The 16921-nt window shown below is 49.1% G+C and overlaps 1 protein-coding gene across 2 annotated transcripts in view; it reads left to right on the top strand.

Annotated features, from left to right (window-relative positions):
• patl1 (PAT1 homolog 1, processing body mRNA decay factor) overlaps positions 1–16921 on the top strand; it is a 95690-nt gene that overhangs the window by 10124 nt on the left and 68645 nt on the right. For both annotated transcript variants that reach the window (XM_068059842.1, XM_068059841.1), the window contains exons 2-4: positions 11074–11176; positions 12606–12769; positions 12974–13057. In XM_068059842.1, coding sequence (XP_067915943.1) covers positions 11074–11176; positions 12606–12769; positions 12974–13057 — 351 coding nt within the window. The remainder of the gene's footprint in view (positions 1–11073; positions 11177–12605; positions 12770–12973; positions 13058–16921) is intronic.

Genomic DNA, 16921 nt, shown 5'->3' with positions numbered 1-16921 from the left:
ACCACCTTATCGACCTGTCCTGCTACCTTCAGGGATCTGTGGACATTCACTCCAAGGTCCCTCACTTCCTCTACACTTCTCAGCATTTTCCCATTAATCGTGTATTCCTTTGCCTTGTTTGACCTCCTGAAATGTGTCACCTCTCACCTTTTTCAGGTTGAATTCCATTTGCCACTTTTCTGCCCATCTGCCCAGACCATCAATATCTTCCTGCAGCCTACAGCTATCCTGTTCACTATCTACCACATGGCCAATCTTTGTGTTGTCTGCAAACGTCTTGATCATGCCCCCACATTTATGTCCAGATCGTTAATATACTACCACAAAAAGCAGGGGACCCAGTACTGAGCCCTGTGGAATGCCACTGGAAACAGCTTTCCAATCGCTAGAACACCCATTAACTATTGCCCTTTGTTTCCTGCCCCTGAGCCCATTTTGTATCCGTCTTGCTGCATTTCCCTGGATCCCATGGGATTTTTTTGATAACCAGTCTGCCATGTTCCTTGTCAAAAGCCTTGCTAAAATCCATGTAGACCACATCAACTGCAGTACCCTCATCTGTCTTCCTTGTTACTACTTCAAAACATTTGATCAAGTTGGTCAAACAAGATATTCGCTTAACAAATCCATGCTGACAATCCTTGATTTACCTGTGCCTTTCTAAGTGACAGTTTAGAAAGGCACAGGTAAATCAAGGATTGTCAGAATAGATTCCAATAATTTGCCCACTGTTGAGGTTAGACTGGCTGGCCTGTAATTATTCGGTCTATCCCTCTCTCCCTCCCTTTTTAAACAGTGGTACAACGTTAGCAGTTCTCCAATCCTCCGGCACCACACCTTTATCCATTGAGGACTGGAAAATGATGGTCAGACCTTCTATTTTCTCTCTTGCTTCTTATAACAGCCTGGGGTATATTTCATCCGGCCCAGTGATTTATCAACTTTCAAGGATGCTAATCCCATGAATACTTCCTCCCTCTCTATGTTAATCACATCCAATACTTCACATTCCTCCTCCTTAACTAAAATATCTGCATTGTCCTCTTCTTTTGTGAAGACAGACGCAAAGTATTCATTCAGAACCATACCAACATCTTCCGCCCTTACACGTAGGTGACCTTTTTGGTCTTTTGTGGGCCCTACTCTCTCCTTAGTTATCCTTTCACTCTTAATGTGTTGATAAAACATCTTTAGGTTCACCTTAATTTTGCTTGCCAATATTATTTCATGCCCTCTCTTTGCTTTCCTAACTTCCTTTTAGATTTCACCTCTTGGCTTTCTGTAGTTTTGAGTTCTGGGTGTCGGGCATAAGCTTTCCTTGGTCGGTTACTGGGGGGGAGGGGCGGTATGGTGGTGGGGGCAGAAATTTTAAATTCTTTTGGAACGTACCTGGGGTGCTGTGGCCTGCAGGGCTGTGGCCCGGGTGCTGGAAGGTGAAATTGGATTGGGCGCCTAGTTTTTGGCTGGCACAGACAGGACGGGCTGAATGGCTTCCTTCTGTGTTGTAATTTTTCTATGGTTCTATATTCTTTCATGCCCTCTCTTTGCTTTCCTTATTTCTTTCTGCATTACCTGGATTGGGTCTGAGTCTTAGTATTATTATGGAGGGGGGAGATTTTATACTACAAAAAGCAAAGAAATTCACATCCTGTTGATTGAACTGTTCAGAATGGATAGATACGATTGAAAGCACTTTCGTCTGTTGGGAAGTTAATATCCAGTCCAAGAGCAGACTTGAGAAGCTGAGGCCTTGGAAATTAGAATATTAGTTCAGTATTAAAAGGTAGTTCAATGGCTATGTTTAGTCACATTGCTGTGAAATGTTTAATTGTTGACCGTGTTATTCAGGGCTTTATCAATTCAAAAACGCTGAAAACGTTCAGGAAAGGAGATATAGTACTGCCTTGTGGTCAGAACCAGCAATTGCACTGTGACTGGTGGCGATTGATGTAGTGATTGGGAAATGTGGGCAAAGATAGCTACAGTGGGGACGGAGTGATTCAATGTGTGATCGAGTAGGACGGAGCAAGGGTATGATCTCTCAGAGCTAGACACAGGGAGTGAAGAGGAAATGTAGAGTTGTGATGGGCAGCGGGAATAATTGGACGGGGCACAGATCGAGGACTGTGATGCTGCAGGCCAGTGGGTAGAGTCACATTAGAGGCTCATGGGGAGGGAATGTCCACAGTAAATGGGACACACGAGTGGCTCGCTGCTCGACAGCAATAGGGCCCTGAATGAGAGTCTCACTGGTCATCTTAAACAGCAGGGAGAGATTTAAAACTGCGGGGAAGAAGCAGTATTAATGTATATAAAACTTAAAATAGAAATTCTCAGTCCAGTTAAAATTAGCTTAGTTGGGGGCTGAATCGGTGGGTGAAGCTAAGCTGTTCAGATGTGCTCTTTAGCGCCATCTTGTGGCCGGACTCTCCAATTGCAGGATGATGTGAACTTGCACAGGCCGTTTCCATGAGCACTGCAATAAGAATTTATAATGTAAGTGTGACAAAAATGTTAGTCGCAATAGGATTTTATAGACAAGGAAATATGAGCAGAGGCAGGATCTTTTTTCACAACACCAGTTGATTTCCTGTGGCACGGCTTTGTCAGGGGGAGATAATGTTTAACAAATTTGATAGAATTTTTTGAGGAGGTGACGAGGTGTGTAGATGAGGGTAAAGCAGGTGATGTCGTCTACGTGGACTTCAGGTAAGGCTTTTGATGAGGTCCCGCGTGGGAGATTGGTCAAGAAAGTAAGAGCCCATGGGATCCAGGGCAAATTGGATCCAAAATTGGCTTAATGGCAGGAGGCAGAGGGTGATGGTCGAGGGTTGTTTTTGCAAGTGCAAGCCTGTGACCAGTGGTGTACCGCAGGGATCAGTGCTGGGATCCTTGCTGTTTGTAGTGTACATTCATGATTTAGACAGGCATATAGGAGGTATGATCAGTAAGTTCGCAGAGGACACGAAAATTGGTGGTGTCGTAAATAGTGGGGAGGAAAGCCTTTGATTACAGGACGATATAGATGGGCTGGTAAGATGGGTGGAGCAGTGGCAAATGGAATTTAATCTTGAGAAGTGTCAGGTGATTCATTTTGGGAGGACGAACAAGGCAAGGGAATATACAATGGATGGTAGGACCCGAGGAAGTACAGAGGGACCTTGGTGTACTTGTCCATAGATCACTGAAGGCAGCAGCACAGGTAGATTAAGTGGTTAGGAAGGCATGTGGAATACCTGCCTTTATTAGCCAAGGCATAGAATATAAGAGCAGGAAGGTTATGATGGAGCTGTGTGAAACACTAGTTAGGTCACAGTTGGAGTAATGTGTATATTTCTGGTCGCCACACGATAGGAAGGATGTGATTGCACTGGGGAGGGTGCAGAGGAGATTCACCAGGATGTTGCCTGGGCTGGAGCATTTCAGCTATGAAGAGAGGTTGTTTTCCTTAGAACAGAGAAAGCTGAGGGGGGACTTGATTGTGTGCAAAATTATGAGGGGCATTGATAGGATAGATTGGAAGAAACCTTTTCCCTTAGCGGAGGGGGCATAGATTTACGGTAAGGGGCAGGAGGTTTAGAGGGGATTTGAGGAAAAGAATTTCACCCAGAGGGAATCTGGAACACACTGCCTGAAGAGGTGGTAGAGGCAAGAACCTTCACAACATTTAACAAGTATTTAGATGAGCACTTGAAATGACATAGCATACAAGGCTATGGGCCAAGTGCTGGAAAATAGGATTCGAATAGATGGGTGATTGATGGCCAGCATGGACACGACGGGCCGAAGAGCCTGTTTCTGTGCTGTATAACTCTATGGCTGTGTGCCTTAATGTGCACAGTTGTGGTCTCTATTTAAGTAAGGATATACTTGCATTGGAGGCCGTACAGCAACAGTTCACTAGATTGGTTCCTGGGACAAGAGGGTTGCTCTATGATGCGAGGCTGGGTAAATTGGGGCTATGCTTTCTGGAGTTCAGAAGAATGAGAGGTGATCTCATTGACACATATGAAGGGGCTTGACAGGGTCAACATTGAGAGCTTGTTTCCCCTGGCCGAGGAATCCAGAACACGGACACAGTCTCAGGATAAGGAGCCAACCATTTAGGACCAAGATGAGGAGAAAGCTGTTCACTCCAAGTGTTGTGAATCTTTGGCCTTCTCTACTCCAGAGGGTTGTGGATGCTCCAACATTGAATATGTTTACAGCTGACACAGATTTTTGGTCTTTTGGAGAACCAAGGGATATGGGGAGCAGGCGTGAAAGTGGATTTGAGGTTGAGGATCAGCCGTGCTCGAGGGGACATATGATCTACTCCTGCTCCTATTTCTTAAGTTAGGATAAATCTGTATAAAATACTGGTTTGGCCTCAACTGGAGTATTGTGTCCAGTTCTGGGCACCACAATTTAGGAAGGATGTGAAGGCATTAGAGAGGGTGCAGAAAAGATTTGTTAAAATGGTTCCGGGGATGAGGAACTTCAGTTACTTGGATAGATTGCAGATGCTGGGTTTCATCTCCTTTGAGAAGAGAAGATTTCACGGTGTTAAAAATCACGAGGGGCTGTGAACAGAGTAGATAGAGAGAAACTGTTGCCATTGGTGGAAGGGTCAGGAAGCAGAGGACACTAATTCATGTGATGGGGAAAAGAAGCAATGGTGACATGAGGAAAAACCTATTTCTGCAGCGAGTGGTTGGGGCCTGGAGTGCACTGCCTGAGAGTGTGGCAGAGACAGAATCATTCGAGGCCTTCAAAAGGGAATTGGATAATTATCTGAAGAGGACAAAATGGCAGGGCTGTGGGGGAATGGGACGAGGTGAGTTGCTCTCGCAGGGAGCTAGCATTGTCGCAATGGGCTGAATGGTGGCCTTCTGTGTTGTAGCTATTCTAAGATTCCATCGAGTTCAAAGACTACCTCAAGCGAATTTGTGCTTTTGGGGGAATTCAGAAGAGGAGGAAATAATCTTCAAATTAGAACTAGGTCCCGTAGGAGTGAAATCAAGCAATGGTTTTTCCGCAGAAAAGGTAGTAGAAATCTGTAACTTCCTGCCCTAAAGGGCTGCGGGTGCTCTGACTGATTTTGAGCTTTCAAAACTACCTGTCCTTGGAGCTTTGATGGTTTGGTGTAAAAGGAACATTACTTTGTATCTAACCCGGTCTTGAGAATGTTTGCTGTTAGCGCTGGAATGACAGACATTCCTCAAATTCACAGAGACAAAAAAAAATGTGAAGGTCGGAGGAAGATTAAAATGTAAAATCTAATTCCTGGAGCTGTGTAAATTGGTTTGCTCTGGGAACTGGCGGGCTGACCTGTAGTTTGTGGACAAGGGTCGATAAAGAATGCTGTGCTTACACTCCATGTTTGGCAAAGATGGGTGAGGGGGAGCGAATGGGGGAGAGAGAGAGATGGGTTAGGGGGAGGGGAGAGAGACGGGTTGGGGGAGGGGGTAGAGAGATGGGAGGAGGAGGTTGCAGAAAGAGAGGGGAGGGGGAGAGAGGCGGTAGGGTAAGGGGGGAGAGTGAGACTGGGAGGGGGAAGTGAAAGACTGGGATGGGGAGGGGGGATGCGCAGCGGGGAGTGCGAGGCTGGGCGGGGGGAGGGGAGAGCAAGACTGGGCCGGGGAGGGGAGAGCAAGAGCGACAGAGAGATGGGGTGAGAGAGACTGGCGGAAGGGGGGGGGGGGGGGTGAGAGACACGCAGGGAGGGGAAGGGGAGAGAGAGAGAGAGCCGGGATGGTGGGGAGAGAGACGTTTGAAGGGGAGGGGGAACGACATCGGGAAGGGTTTGGGGGAAAGGGGAAGAGAGATGGGGGGGCAGTTAGAGAGAACGCAGGATGGGGGAGAGGGAGCGACAGAGTGAGCCAAGGGAGGGGGGGAGAAAGAGAGAGACATCTGGATGGGAGAGAATGCCGGCAGGGGAGAGGGAGGGAGGGAGACAGCTCTGGATGATAGTGAGAGAGAGAGCTGGGGAACGAGGGAGGGGTGGAGAGAGCTGGGTGGGGGGGGGGGGTGCGGAGGGCAGAGAGAGAAAGAGAGAGACAGAGTCTGGTGGGAGAGAGAGAAGGAGCGCTGGGGCCCAAGAGAGTGGCGGAGAGAGAGAGAGAGAGCGCAGGCGGAGGAGAGGGAGGGACAGAGAGGAGAGAGAGAGAGCCAGGGCTGGTAGGAAGGTGGGAGGGACCTCTGGGCGATGAAGAGAGTGGGTTCGGGCATGAGGGAGGGGTGGAGAGAGCTGGCGAGGTTCAGTGAGAGAGACACAGAGTCTGGGTGGGAGAGAAGAGCACTGAGGCCAGGTCGAAGGAAGGAGAGAGAGAGAGCGGGGGAGATGGAAGGAGAGAGAGAGATTGGGGGAGGAGGGTGGTAGAGAGAGCGCTCCGGGGCCGGGGAGAGAATGAGTGGGGTAAGGATGGTGGTAGAGAGAGAGCGCCGAGGGTGGGGGGAGAGAGAGAGAGAGATGGGGAGGAGAGAGACGGCTGGGGGGAGGGAAGGAGAGAGAAAGCTGGGGCGCAAGGGAGGAAGAAAGTGGGGGTGTGGAGAGAGACGGAGTCTGAGAGTGAGGTGTGTGGGGGTGGGGAGAGAATCTGGGTGGGAGAAAGAAGCAGCGCTGGGGCCGGAGGGAGGGAGATAGAGGTGGTGTGTGTTGAGAGAGAGCTGGGGTGGGGGGAGAGGGATGAAGAGAGAGAGGGATAGGGGAGGAGGTGGAAGGGAGAGAGAGGGAGGGAGGGAGAGATGGGGTGTGAGGGAGAGAGGGATGGACAGAGAGAGCTGGGGTGGGGGGTAGAGGCAGGGAGGGAGGGAGGCGGAGAAGGAGAAAGATCTGGGTTGGACCGAGGGATGGGAGAGAGGGAGGAAGGTGGAGAAGGAGAGAGAGACCGGGTGGGGGAGAGGGATGGGCGGAGAGCTGGGACATAGGAGCAGGACAGAGCCAGGCGGTGGGGTGGCGGAGGGGGGTGGGAAGAAGGAGAGGGAGGGAGAGAGATATAGGGTGAGAGACAGGCAGACAGACAGAGCTGGGGCAGGGGAGTGGGAGGGAGCTGGAGAGAACAAGCGAGCCAAGGCGGTGGAGGGATTGGAGAGAGCGGGAGAGAGATGGGGTGTAAGGAAACGAGGGAGAGAGCTAGGGCTGGCAGGAGGGAGGGAGAGCGAGCTGCGGTTTGGGGAGGGGTGTGGTATGTGGGGAGAGAGAGAGAGTGTGGGGTGTGCGAATTAAGCCACACTCAGTCTGAATGTGTGTCTCTGAAGAAGGGTCACTGAGCTGAAACGTTAACTCTGCTTCTCTCTCCACAGATGCTGCCAGACCTGCTGAGTATTTCCAGCATTTATTCGTTTTGTTTATTATACGAGAGAGAGAGTGTGTCGGTGAGGGGAGCGAGGGGGAGAGACTGGGAAGGATGAAAGAGAGAGCCGGAGCAGTGGAGACAGACAGAGAGAAAAAAAGAGATGGGCGGCGGAGGGAGAGAGAACCTGGGAGGCGGAGAGAAAGAGACTGGGAAGGGTTGAGGGGAGGAAAGAGAAGTGAGAGTTAGAGAGACTGACGGGGAGAAGGAGAGAGGGAGGGGTGTGGAGAGAGACAGAGTGGGAGGCGTTGGAAGAGGGAGCAGACCAGGGTCGGCGGTGGGGAAGCAGGAGACAGGGTAGAGCAAGAGACATAGATGTGGGGAATGAGGGTGGGAACAGGAGGGGTGGGAGAGGCTGGAGTGTGGTATGGGAGGAGAGTGTGGGGCGGGAATAGAGACAGAGCGAGGGGACAGAATCTTGTATGTATCACCTAATGAAATCATGCGCAGGGGGTTATTTGTGCTTTTCTATGAACATGGAAGATATACAGAGTTGGAAGACACTTATGTTCCAGTTAATGTGCAATGGGACATTTCTTTTAGTGAAGCAAAGGTATTCCAGTGTTTTGATGCAGGCAAACGATAAGGGAATTTGGCTTGTGTTGCAGATTGAATAGTGATTGAATGTAATTATGGGAGAGGCAGTCGGTTGCCTTCCGCAGCATTGCAACTTCAAAGGGTCATATTTCTAGTGCCAGGCTCAGGGTGGGTGATCAATCTGGTCATATTCCAGCTTCCCAAAACAACAGTAACAGTTGTTTGCTTAAAATAGGGATGATCAGCAAAGACACGCAGCCAGTTTGAGTCTGGCTTAATTCGCAGCGTAAGAAGTGTATGTTTGGAGAGCCGATAAGTGTCACCTTTATTATTGTTATGTAATGAGGATAGTGAGCTGTCGTTGCGTGCCTTTGATTTTAATCGCTCCGCCATTGGAGGTTATACCTTCAGCTATCTTGGCCCTCAGCTCCAGAATTGTCTCCCTCAATCTCTCCTCCAGCTTTTAAGACACTCCCTGAAACCATCCTTTGAGCACCTGCACCAGTATCTCCTAATGTGTCCACGTGTCAACTTCTTAACTGATTGTGGCTTTTGTGAAGCACCTTGGGGACTTTACTACGTTAAAGGCACTATACAAATGCAATTTGTTGCAGATTGTTGCACAGGTAAAGATGTGCTCCAGGTCATCGGGGACATTGGATCCTCCTAGGAGTGGCTGACAGCAAGAATATCTAGCGTGTGCACCCAAAACATTGACCACTGTACTGGGACCAGTTTTCTGGGTGCAGCCAGTGTCCCCCAAAAGACTTGGCTTGAGACTGAACACATGTATTGCGGGATCTTCCTGTGCGCAGATTGGTTGTCATTTTGATTCTGTCTGGACTGAATTTTGAATCAGGAAGAGAAATAAAGAGCTTAGCATTTCCGTAGCGCCTTTCCTGACCTCAGGATGTGCCAAAGCCATTTACAGCCAGTGAAGTACTTTTAAAGTGTTGCAATGGAGGAAATGCAGAAGCCAATTTGCTTACAGCAAGCTCCCCACAATGTGATCATGACCTTATAACCTTTTTGTTTATTGACATTGGTTGAATATTGGGCCATAGTACACCCATGGAGAACTCCCCTTGCTCCTCTTAGCAATCATGGTCACAGGATCTTCGACATCTACCTGTGAGAGTGGACGGGCCCCCCGCTTGAGCATCTCATTTAAAGGTCAGCGCCTTCAGCAGTGCAGCACTCCCGCAGTACTGGCTGGCGTCAGCTGAGATTTTTGTGCTCAAGCAGCTGGAGTAGGCCTTAAACCCGTGACCTGAGAGGTGCAAGTGCTACTGACTGAGCCACAGCAGACACCGATGAGGGAGAAGTATCCATAATCTGTCTTGAGAGTTTGAACTGAATAATAGTTGAAATGTAATCCCTGGAGCACAGCAGATTAGGGGGTGATTTGATAGTAGTTTTTAGAATTTTGAATGGAATTGATGGGGTAGATAGAGAGAAGCTTTTTTCTGCTGTCTGGGACAAGGGGACATAACAAACAGGAGGACGCCATTCAGTCCCTTGAGACTTCTCCGCCATCAATAAGATCATGGCTGATCGACCTCAACTCCGCTTTCCCACCTTATCCCGAGTGGCCAAAAATCCATCCATCTTGGCCTTGAATATACTCAACGGCTGAGTGTGCGCAGCTCTCTGGGTGAAGAATTCCAGACCATTCAGGAGAGAAGTGGATCTATCCAACCATCTCTTCCCCACCACCCCACCCCAAACCACCTCCAACGCCAAAAAGCAAGACATGTTCGGTCAATTAATTTTAAATCTGAGATGAGTACATTTGTGCAAGCAGAGGGTTTTGAGAAATACGGAGTCAAAGCAGCCTTGATTTCATTGAATGGCAGAGCAAGCTTGAGGGCCTGAATGGCCTCCTCCTGTTCCATGTCCCTGTACTGGTACTCAGCCAATTGGATTAAAATGGGGAGCTGATGGCATGGGGCCCCACCCTGTGCCTCCCTGTGTGGCAGCTGTGCAGACTCCAAGAGGTCCAATAGGTTCGTGTTGGTGTTTTTGCTCCAAACGAGCCTCAGCCCCATCCCTCTTCATCTTATCAGCATCTCCATCTATCCCTTTCTCGCTTGTGTTTATCCAGCTTCCCCTTAAATGCATCGTTGCTCGTCGCCTTGACTACACCCTGTGGTGGCAAGTTCCATATTCTCGCCACTCCCTGGATAAAGAACATTCTCCTGAATAACCTATCGGAGACTTATATTATGTCTTGCCTTTAGTTAAATCTCCCCAACAAGTGGAAACACCATCTTTACAGCTACTGTAGCCAACCCTTTCATATTCTTAAGAGTTCTATCAGGTCACCCTTCAGCCTTTGGTTTGCTGGAGAAAAGAACCTCAGCCTGTTCAGCCTTTTCAGATAGTTGCAAGCTCTCGGGTCTGGTCTCATCCTTGTGATTCTTTTTTACACCACCTCCAGTGCTTCTATATCCTTTTTAAAATATGGAGATCAAAACTGTACACAGTGACTCCCAGTGTGATATGGAGGTTAGGACTGTGCACAGTAACTCCCAGTGTGATATGGAGGTTAGGACTGTGCACAGTAACTCCCAGTGTGATATGGAGGCTAGGTCTGTGCACAGTAACTCCCAGTGTGATATGGAGGCTCGGACTGTGCACAGTAACTCCCAGTGTGATATGGAGGTTAGGACTGCGCACAGTGACTCCCAGTGTGATATGGAGGCTAGGTCTGTTCACAGTAACTCCCAGTGTGATATGGAGGTTAGGACTGTGCACAGTAACTCCCAGTCTGATATGGAGGCTAGGTCTGTGCACAGTGACTCCCAGTGTGATATGGAGGTTAGGACTGTGCACAGTAACTCCCAGTGTGATATGGAGAGCAGAACTGCGCACAGTGACTCCCAGTGTGATATGGAGAGCAGAACTGTGCACAGTGACTCCCAGTGTGATATGGAGAGCAGAACTGTGCACAGTGACTCCCAGTGTGATATGGAGAGCAGAACTGTGCACAGTGACTCCCAGTGTGATATGGAGAGCAGAACTGTGCACAGTGACTCCCAGTGTGATATGGAGAGCAGAACTGTGCACAGTAACTCCCAGTGTGATATGAAGACCAGAACTGTGCACAGTAACTCCCAGTGTGATATCAAGACCAGAACTGTACACAGTAACTCTCAGGTATGATCTCACCAGTAACTGTCTCCATGTTCTCCTCTCACAGTCCCTCGATGACAGCCCAATTGAGGAAGATGAAGAAGCCCTCCGCGAGGAAGACCATGATATTGACCAGTTCAATGAGGATACGTTTGGGACCGGGGCAGTGGGTAAGTCGCGGTTTGTTTGGGTGCCCATTGAATATTAACGTGTGGATATTCTCCCTCTCCTGTCTACCAATTCTGACTTGCGCTGGCATTTGGCCACCACGTGTAGCTCGTACATTTGAGTGACCCCTTGTTCATTGGAAGCTCAGACATGATCAGCAGAGTATTCAACCATGTGGGGGACGGGGGTGGGTATCATCCATCCTCACGCAGCATCCACAGTGGAGCTGGGCAGTGGTCTCTGACCCATTGCAGTGATCAGAAGGAAGAACCCTGGTTGATTTCTCCTCTAACCCATTGTCACTGGACAGTGATGAGGAGTGGGGTCCATGGTTGATTTCCCCTCTAACCATGGGTCTCTGGACAGTGATCAGCAGCAGGATCGTGGATGATTAATCCCCTCCCTAGCGCTGGGATCACTGAAGCAAATTCTAGAGCCGCCATCCTCTGTGTTAGTCCAGACCTCAGTGTGGATAAGGGACCGTGGACCTCCCAGATCTGCTCGCCATGGCTCAGGTCCGTGCCATGCACTGCCTTCACATGCCTTGGATTGATACAACGCCTATCACGGTCTCGAGATGCCCCAAAACGCTGAAGTCAGTGAAGTACCTGTTGAAGTGTAGCCATTGTTATAAAGTAAGAAACACGGCAGTAAATTTGCACAGTGCAAGCTTCCACAAACTGCAATGCGATAATGACCAGATCATCTGTTTTGGGTGTTGGTAGAGGGTTAATTGGTTGGCCTTAGACCACCAAGAAGAACGCCCCCTGTTCTTCAAAATAGGACCACCGGCTCCTGGGAGGTGAACTGTAATTCCCTTGAGAGACTAGGGAGTGAGAATCCATTGCGCAGAATTCCCCGGGGCGTGTGCTGGGCCTTTAACCACAGCCTTGTACCCTCCCCTCTCCTCTTTTTTCCCCCCCCCCCCCCACCCCCTCCCAAACCAATGCTGCCGCAGCATGCATCTACCTAAACTGTATCCCCATCAAGGAGAAACAACTTTACCCAGAGAGTGATGAGAATGAGAACTCGCGACCACAAGGGAGTAATTGAGGCAAATCGCGTAGATGCATTTCAGGGAAAGCTAGGTAATGACATGAGGGAGGAAGGAATAAAAGGATGTGCTAATGGGTGAGATGAAGTAGGGCTGGGAGGAGGCTCATGTGGAGCATAAACATCGGCATGGACCAGTTTGGCCGCATGGCCTGCTTCTGTGCTTTAAATGCTTTGCAATTTGACAGCAGTGGTGAAGAGGCTTTTTGGGTGGCAAGTCAATTGCTGTCTGGACTCAGGCTTGAAGTTGTGAGTGCCCTTCAGGGGAGAGTTGGGGGAGTGTGATTATACATCTGTTTGATGCTCCACTTAAGAAGGAAGGTAGATAGCGAAGGAAGTCAAAGCTCCGTCTGACCCTTTTGAACTTTGGTCTGGCAGAGGACTGGGAGGAGCAGCACGAGTGTCTGGACGGGCACTCGGGGGATCCGGATGATCTGCTGAAGGAGAACAACCTGGCGGAGAGCATTAGCAAGCTGGTCATCGACAGCGACCTAGAGGACCCTGCCATCATGAGGGCCGTGCCTTCCAACTCCCCGCTGCAGGTGAGTTAAACCTGGTGCGTTCCAGCCATCCAGTGCAGATGAGTTTACCTGGCCTGATCCAAGTATCCAACAGCACACTTGTCCCCCTTCAGGGAGGATGGATTCTTGGGTCGAGCGCTGACGCGACAGCGACCAGCTGGCTTGCCACTGTTTGGTGCCAGCCTGTTAAAAATCTCATTCACTGACCCTGTATCTCTCATGCAGGCACCTCCTCGACCGAACCCCAGTATGTGGGATGGGCCCATGGTGTTTGGAGGACTCGGAAATCCCTTCCTCTCCCATTTAGAGGTATGTCGATTAATTTTTCTTGATTTCACTTCCAGTTTCTTCAAGTGAAATTTGCTGCTCCCTCTACATTATTAAAGTTGCCGAATGGGTAAGTTGCAAATTAATTTCATCGATGCTTGTGTGAGGTGTCGCATTTTGGGAGGAAGAATAAGGAAGGCTGCACACTCCTTGGAAAATGTTTTTTTTTTAATTGATTCATGGGATGTGAGTCGTTGGCTCGGTCAGCATTTATTGCCCATTCCTAATTGCCTTTGAGAAGGTGGTGGTGAGCCGCCGTCTTGAACCGCTGCAGACCATGTGGTGTCAGTACACCCACAGTGCTGTTAGGAAGGGTGTTCCCGGATTTTGACCCAGCGACAGTAAAGGAACGGCAAAATCGTTCAAGTCGGGGTGGTGTTTGACTTGGAGGGAAACTTGCAAGTGGTGGTGTTCCCGTGCATCTACTGCCCTTGTGCTCCTCGATGATAAAGGTCACGGGTTTGGAAGGAGCCTTGACAAGCTGCTACAGTGCATCTTGTAGATAGTACGCACGCTGCCACTGTGGGAGGGAGAAGATATTGTAGGTGCCAATGGATGGGGTGCCGGTCAAGCGGGCTGCTTTGTCCTGGATGGTGTCAAGCTTCTTGAGCGTTGGAGCTGCAGCCATCCAGACAAATGGAGGGTATTCCATCACACTCCTGACTTGTGACTTGTAGATGGTGGACAGGCTTTGGGGAGTCAGGAGGTGAGTTACCACAGAATTCCCAGCCTCTGACCTGCTTTTGTAGCCACAGTATTTATGTGGCTGGTCCAGTTAACTTGCTGGTCAATGGTGACAACCTCCCCACCCCTCTAGCCACCCCAGGATGTTGATGGTGGAGGATTCTGCGATGGTAATGCCAGTGGAAATGTTTGAAAGTGATAAAGGAACAGAGATAAAAACAGAAAGTGCCGAAAATACTCAGCAGGTCAGGCAGCATCTGTGGAGAGAGAAGCAGCGTTAACGTTTCTGGTCTGTGACCTTTCATCAGAACTGGCAAAGATTAGAAAAGGAACAGAGAGATCTGGAGGCACAGATAGACAAATCACAAAGTAGCGACATAGGTTCATTTCTGGAGGAACAGAACCGAAAATGCAATGGAGAATATACATTAAAGTTGTCTCGATCCTTGGCTAGAGCACACTTGGAGTACTGGTCTCTGTATTTTAAAAAGGGTGTCGAGGCATTGGAGCAGGTGTGAAAAAGATGCACAAGGATGGTAGAGTTAGTTTTCTTGCCCAGTGTGGTACTGAGCCGTCCCCCACCCCCCCCCCCCCCCCCCCCCCGGGAGACAAACATGCACCATACCAAAGCGTGCTGAAGTCGAGATGCTGTATCTGTCAGTCTCTGCACTCCAAGGACCTAGCTTCAGTTTCCCCAGAGCAGGAAGTTGGATCCCAGAGGCTTCCCAAAATCTCTTGACGTTTAGAACATGGACCTCCGCAGAGGTAACAGCACAGAGACAGGCCATCCAGCCCAACTGGTCCAGGCCAGCATTTATGCACCACAGGAGGAACATCTTTACTCACAGAGTGTTGAGAACATGGAACTCACAACCACAAGGATGGTTGAGGTGAATAGAATAGAGGCACTTATGGGGTAGCTGGATAAACACATGAGGGGGATGGAATAGAAGGATATGTTAATAGGGTGAGGTTTTTTCAGTTTTAGTTTTAGAGATACAGCACTGAAACAGGCCCTTCGGCCCACCGAGTCTGTGCCGACCATCAACCACCCACTTATACTAATTCTACACTAATCCCACATTACTACCACATCCCCACCTGTCCCTATATTTTCCCTACCACCTACCTATACTAGGGGCCATTTCTAATGGTCAATTTACCTATCAACCTGCAAGTCTTTGGCATGTGGGAGGAAACCGGAGCACCCGGAGGAAACCCACGCAGACACAGGGAGAACTTGCAAACTCCACACAGGCAGTACCCAGAATTGAACCCGGGTCGCTGGAGCTGTGAGGCTGCGGTGTTAACCACTGCGCCACTGTGCCGCCCAGTGAAGAAGGATTGGCGAAGACTTGCGTACAGCATAAGTACCAGCATGAACCTGTTGGCCTGAATGGCCTGTTTCTATGTTGGACACACTCATCGAACTTGCTGTAATTATTGGCACACTCATAGAGACTCCTGCCCCAACCCATAGATATTAAGACACTCGCTTTGGACTGCCCTATAAATATTGAAGCACACTCAGGGTGCCCTGCCCCCTGTAAATATTGACATTGCCAGGGGTTTCCCAGTAACAACAACATACATGTTTCATGTAAAATGTCCAAAGGGACCTAACGCCATTAATTTAAAAAAAACTTGAATTTTTTTGACGACATGTCAAAGGAGGAGCAGTCAGGAACAATGAGCAAAAGCTTGATCAAAGAGGTTCATTTTTTTTTTAGGAGCGTCTTAAAAGAGGAGAGAGAGGGGTGGAGCTGTTGAGGGTGGGAATTCCAGAGCTTAGGGCCAAGACAGCTGAAAAGCCCGGTTGCCAATGGTGGATTAATTAAAATCAGGGATGCACAGTAGGCTGAAATTGGAGGAGCACAGGGATCTCAGAGGGTTAGAAGGCCGGAGGTGATTAGAAGTAGGGAAGGGCGAAGCCATGGAGAGATTTGAAAACAAGGGTGAGGATTTAAAATGGAGACTTGGTCAGGCAGGGAGCCAGTGATCTCCAGCAGGCATGGGCGATGGGTGGTTGGGATTTGGTGCATGCTAAGAGACAGGCAGCAGACTTTTGGATGAGCACAAGATGATGGCGGGTGGAAAATGGGAGACTGACCAGGACAGTGTTGGAATAATCAAGTCTGGAGGAAAAAAAAGGCAATGATGAGAGCTTCAGCAGAAGATGAGCTGAGGGAAGGTCCAAGTTGAGCAATGTGAGGGTAATGCAAGTAGACAATCTTGGTGATGGTGTGGATATGTGGTCAACCCTACAACACCAAGGTTGCGAACAGTCTTCCTCAGCTTTAGACAGTTACAAGGGATGAAAAAGATGGACAGTGAATGGACTTGTAAATTAGTTATAAATATTGACACGCTTCCACTGACCCCCTCTTTCCCAAGCCCCTGCTGCTGTAAGTATTGGCAAACTCCAGGGAACCACCCCAGTAAATATTAACCCACTCCCAGGGAGCCACCCTCCTCCTGCAGCAACCTCCCCGGCCATAAATATCGACAGTCCCAGGAATGCCCTGCATTATCCGCTGAACATTTTTCAGACACACCCAGGGACCCCCATAAATATTGCAACACTCCCTGGATGCCATCCCCCGCTAAAATATTGATACTCCCAGGGATCTTGGGATGAAATATCTCAATGGCCTCCTCCTTCAGAGAGACTTGGGCATACTCGTACAGTGAACACAGAGTTAGCAGGCGGGTACAGCAAGCAATTAACAAGGCAAATGACGTATAGGTCTTTATTACAAGGGGATTGGAGTACAAGAATAAGGAAGTCTTGCTATAATTCTTTGAGATGACACCTGGAGTACTGTGCACAGTTTAGGTCTGCAAATTTAAGGAAGGATGTACTTGCATGGAGGTTGTACAGCGAAGGGTCAGTAGATATAAATAGACTAGTCAGGTGGACGGAATTGTACCAAATGGACTTCAATCCAGAGAAGTGTGAGGTAATGAATTTGGGGAAGGCGAACAAGGCAAGAGAATACACAATAAATGGTCAGATACTGAGAAGTGTAGAGGAATCGAGGAACCTTGGAGTGCATGTCCACAGGTCCCTGAAGGTGGCTGGACAGGTAGATAAGGTGGTCAAGAAGGCAAACAGGATACTTGCGTTTATTAGTCGAGGCATAGAATATAAGAGCTGGGAGG

The sequence above is a fragment of the Heterodontus francisci genome, chromosome 28 (assembly GCF_036365525.1).
Source record: "Heterodontus francisci isolate sHetFra1 chromosome 28, sHetFra1.hap1, whole genome shotgun sequence".
Taxonomy (NCBI): domain Eukaryota; kingdom Metazoa; phylum Chordata; class Chondrichthyes; order Heterodontiformes; family Heterodontidae; genus Heterodontus; species Heterodontus francisci.
This window is presented reverse-complemented; position numbering and strand designations above follow the sequence as displayed.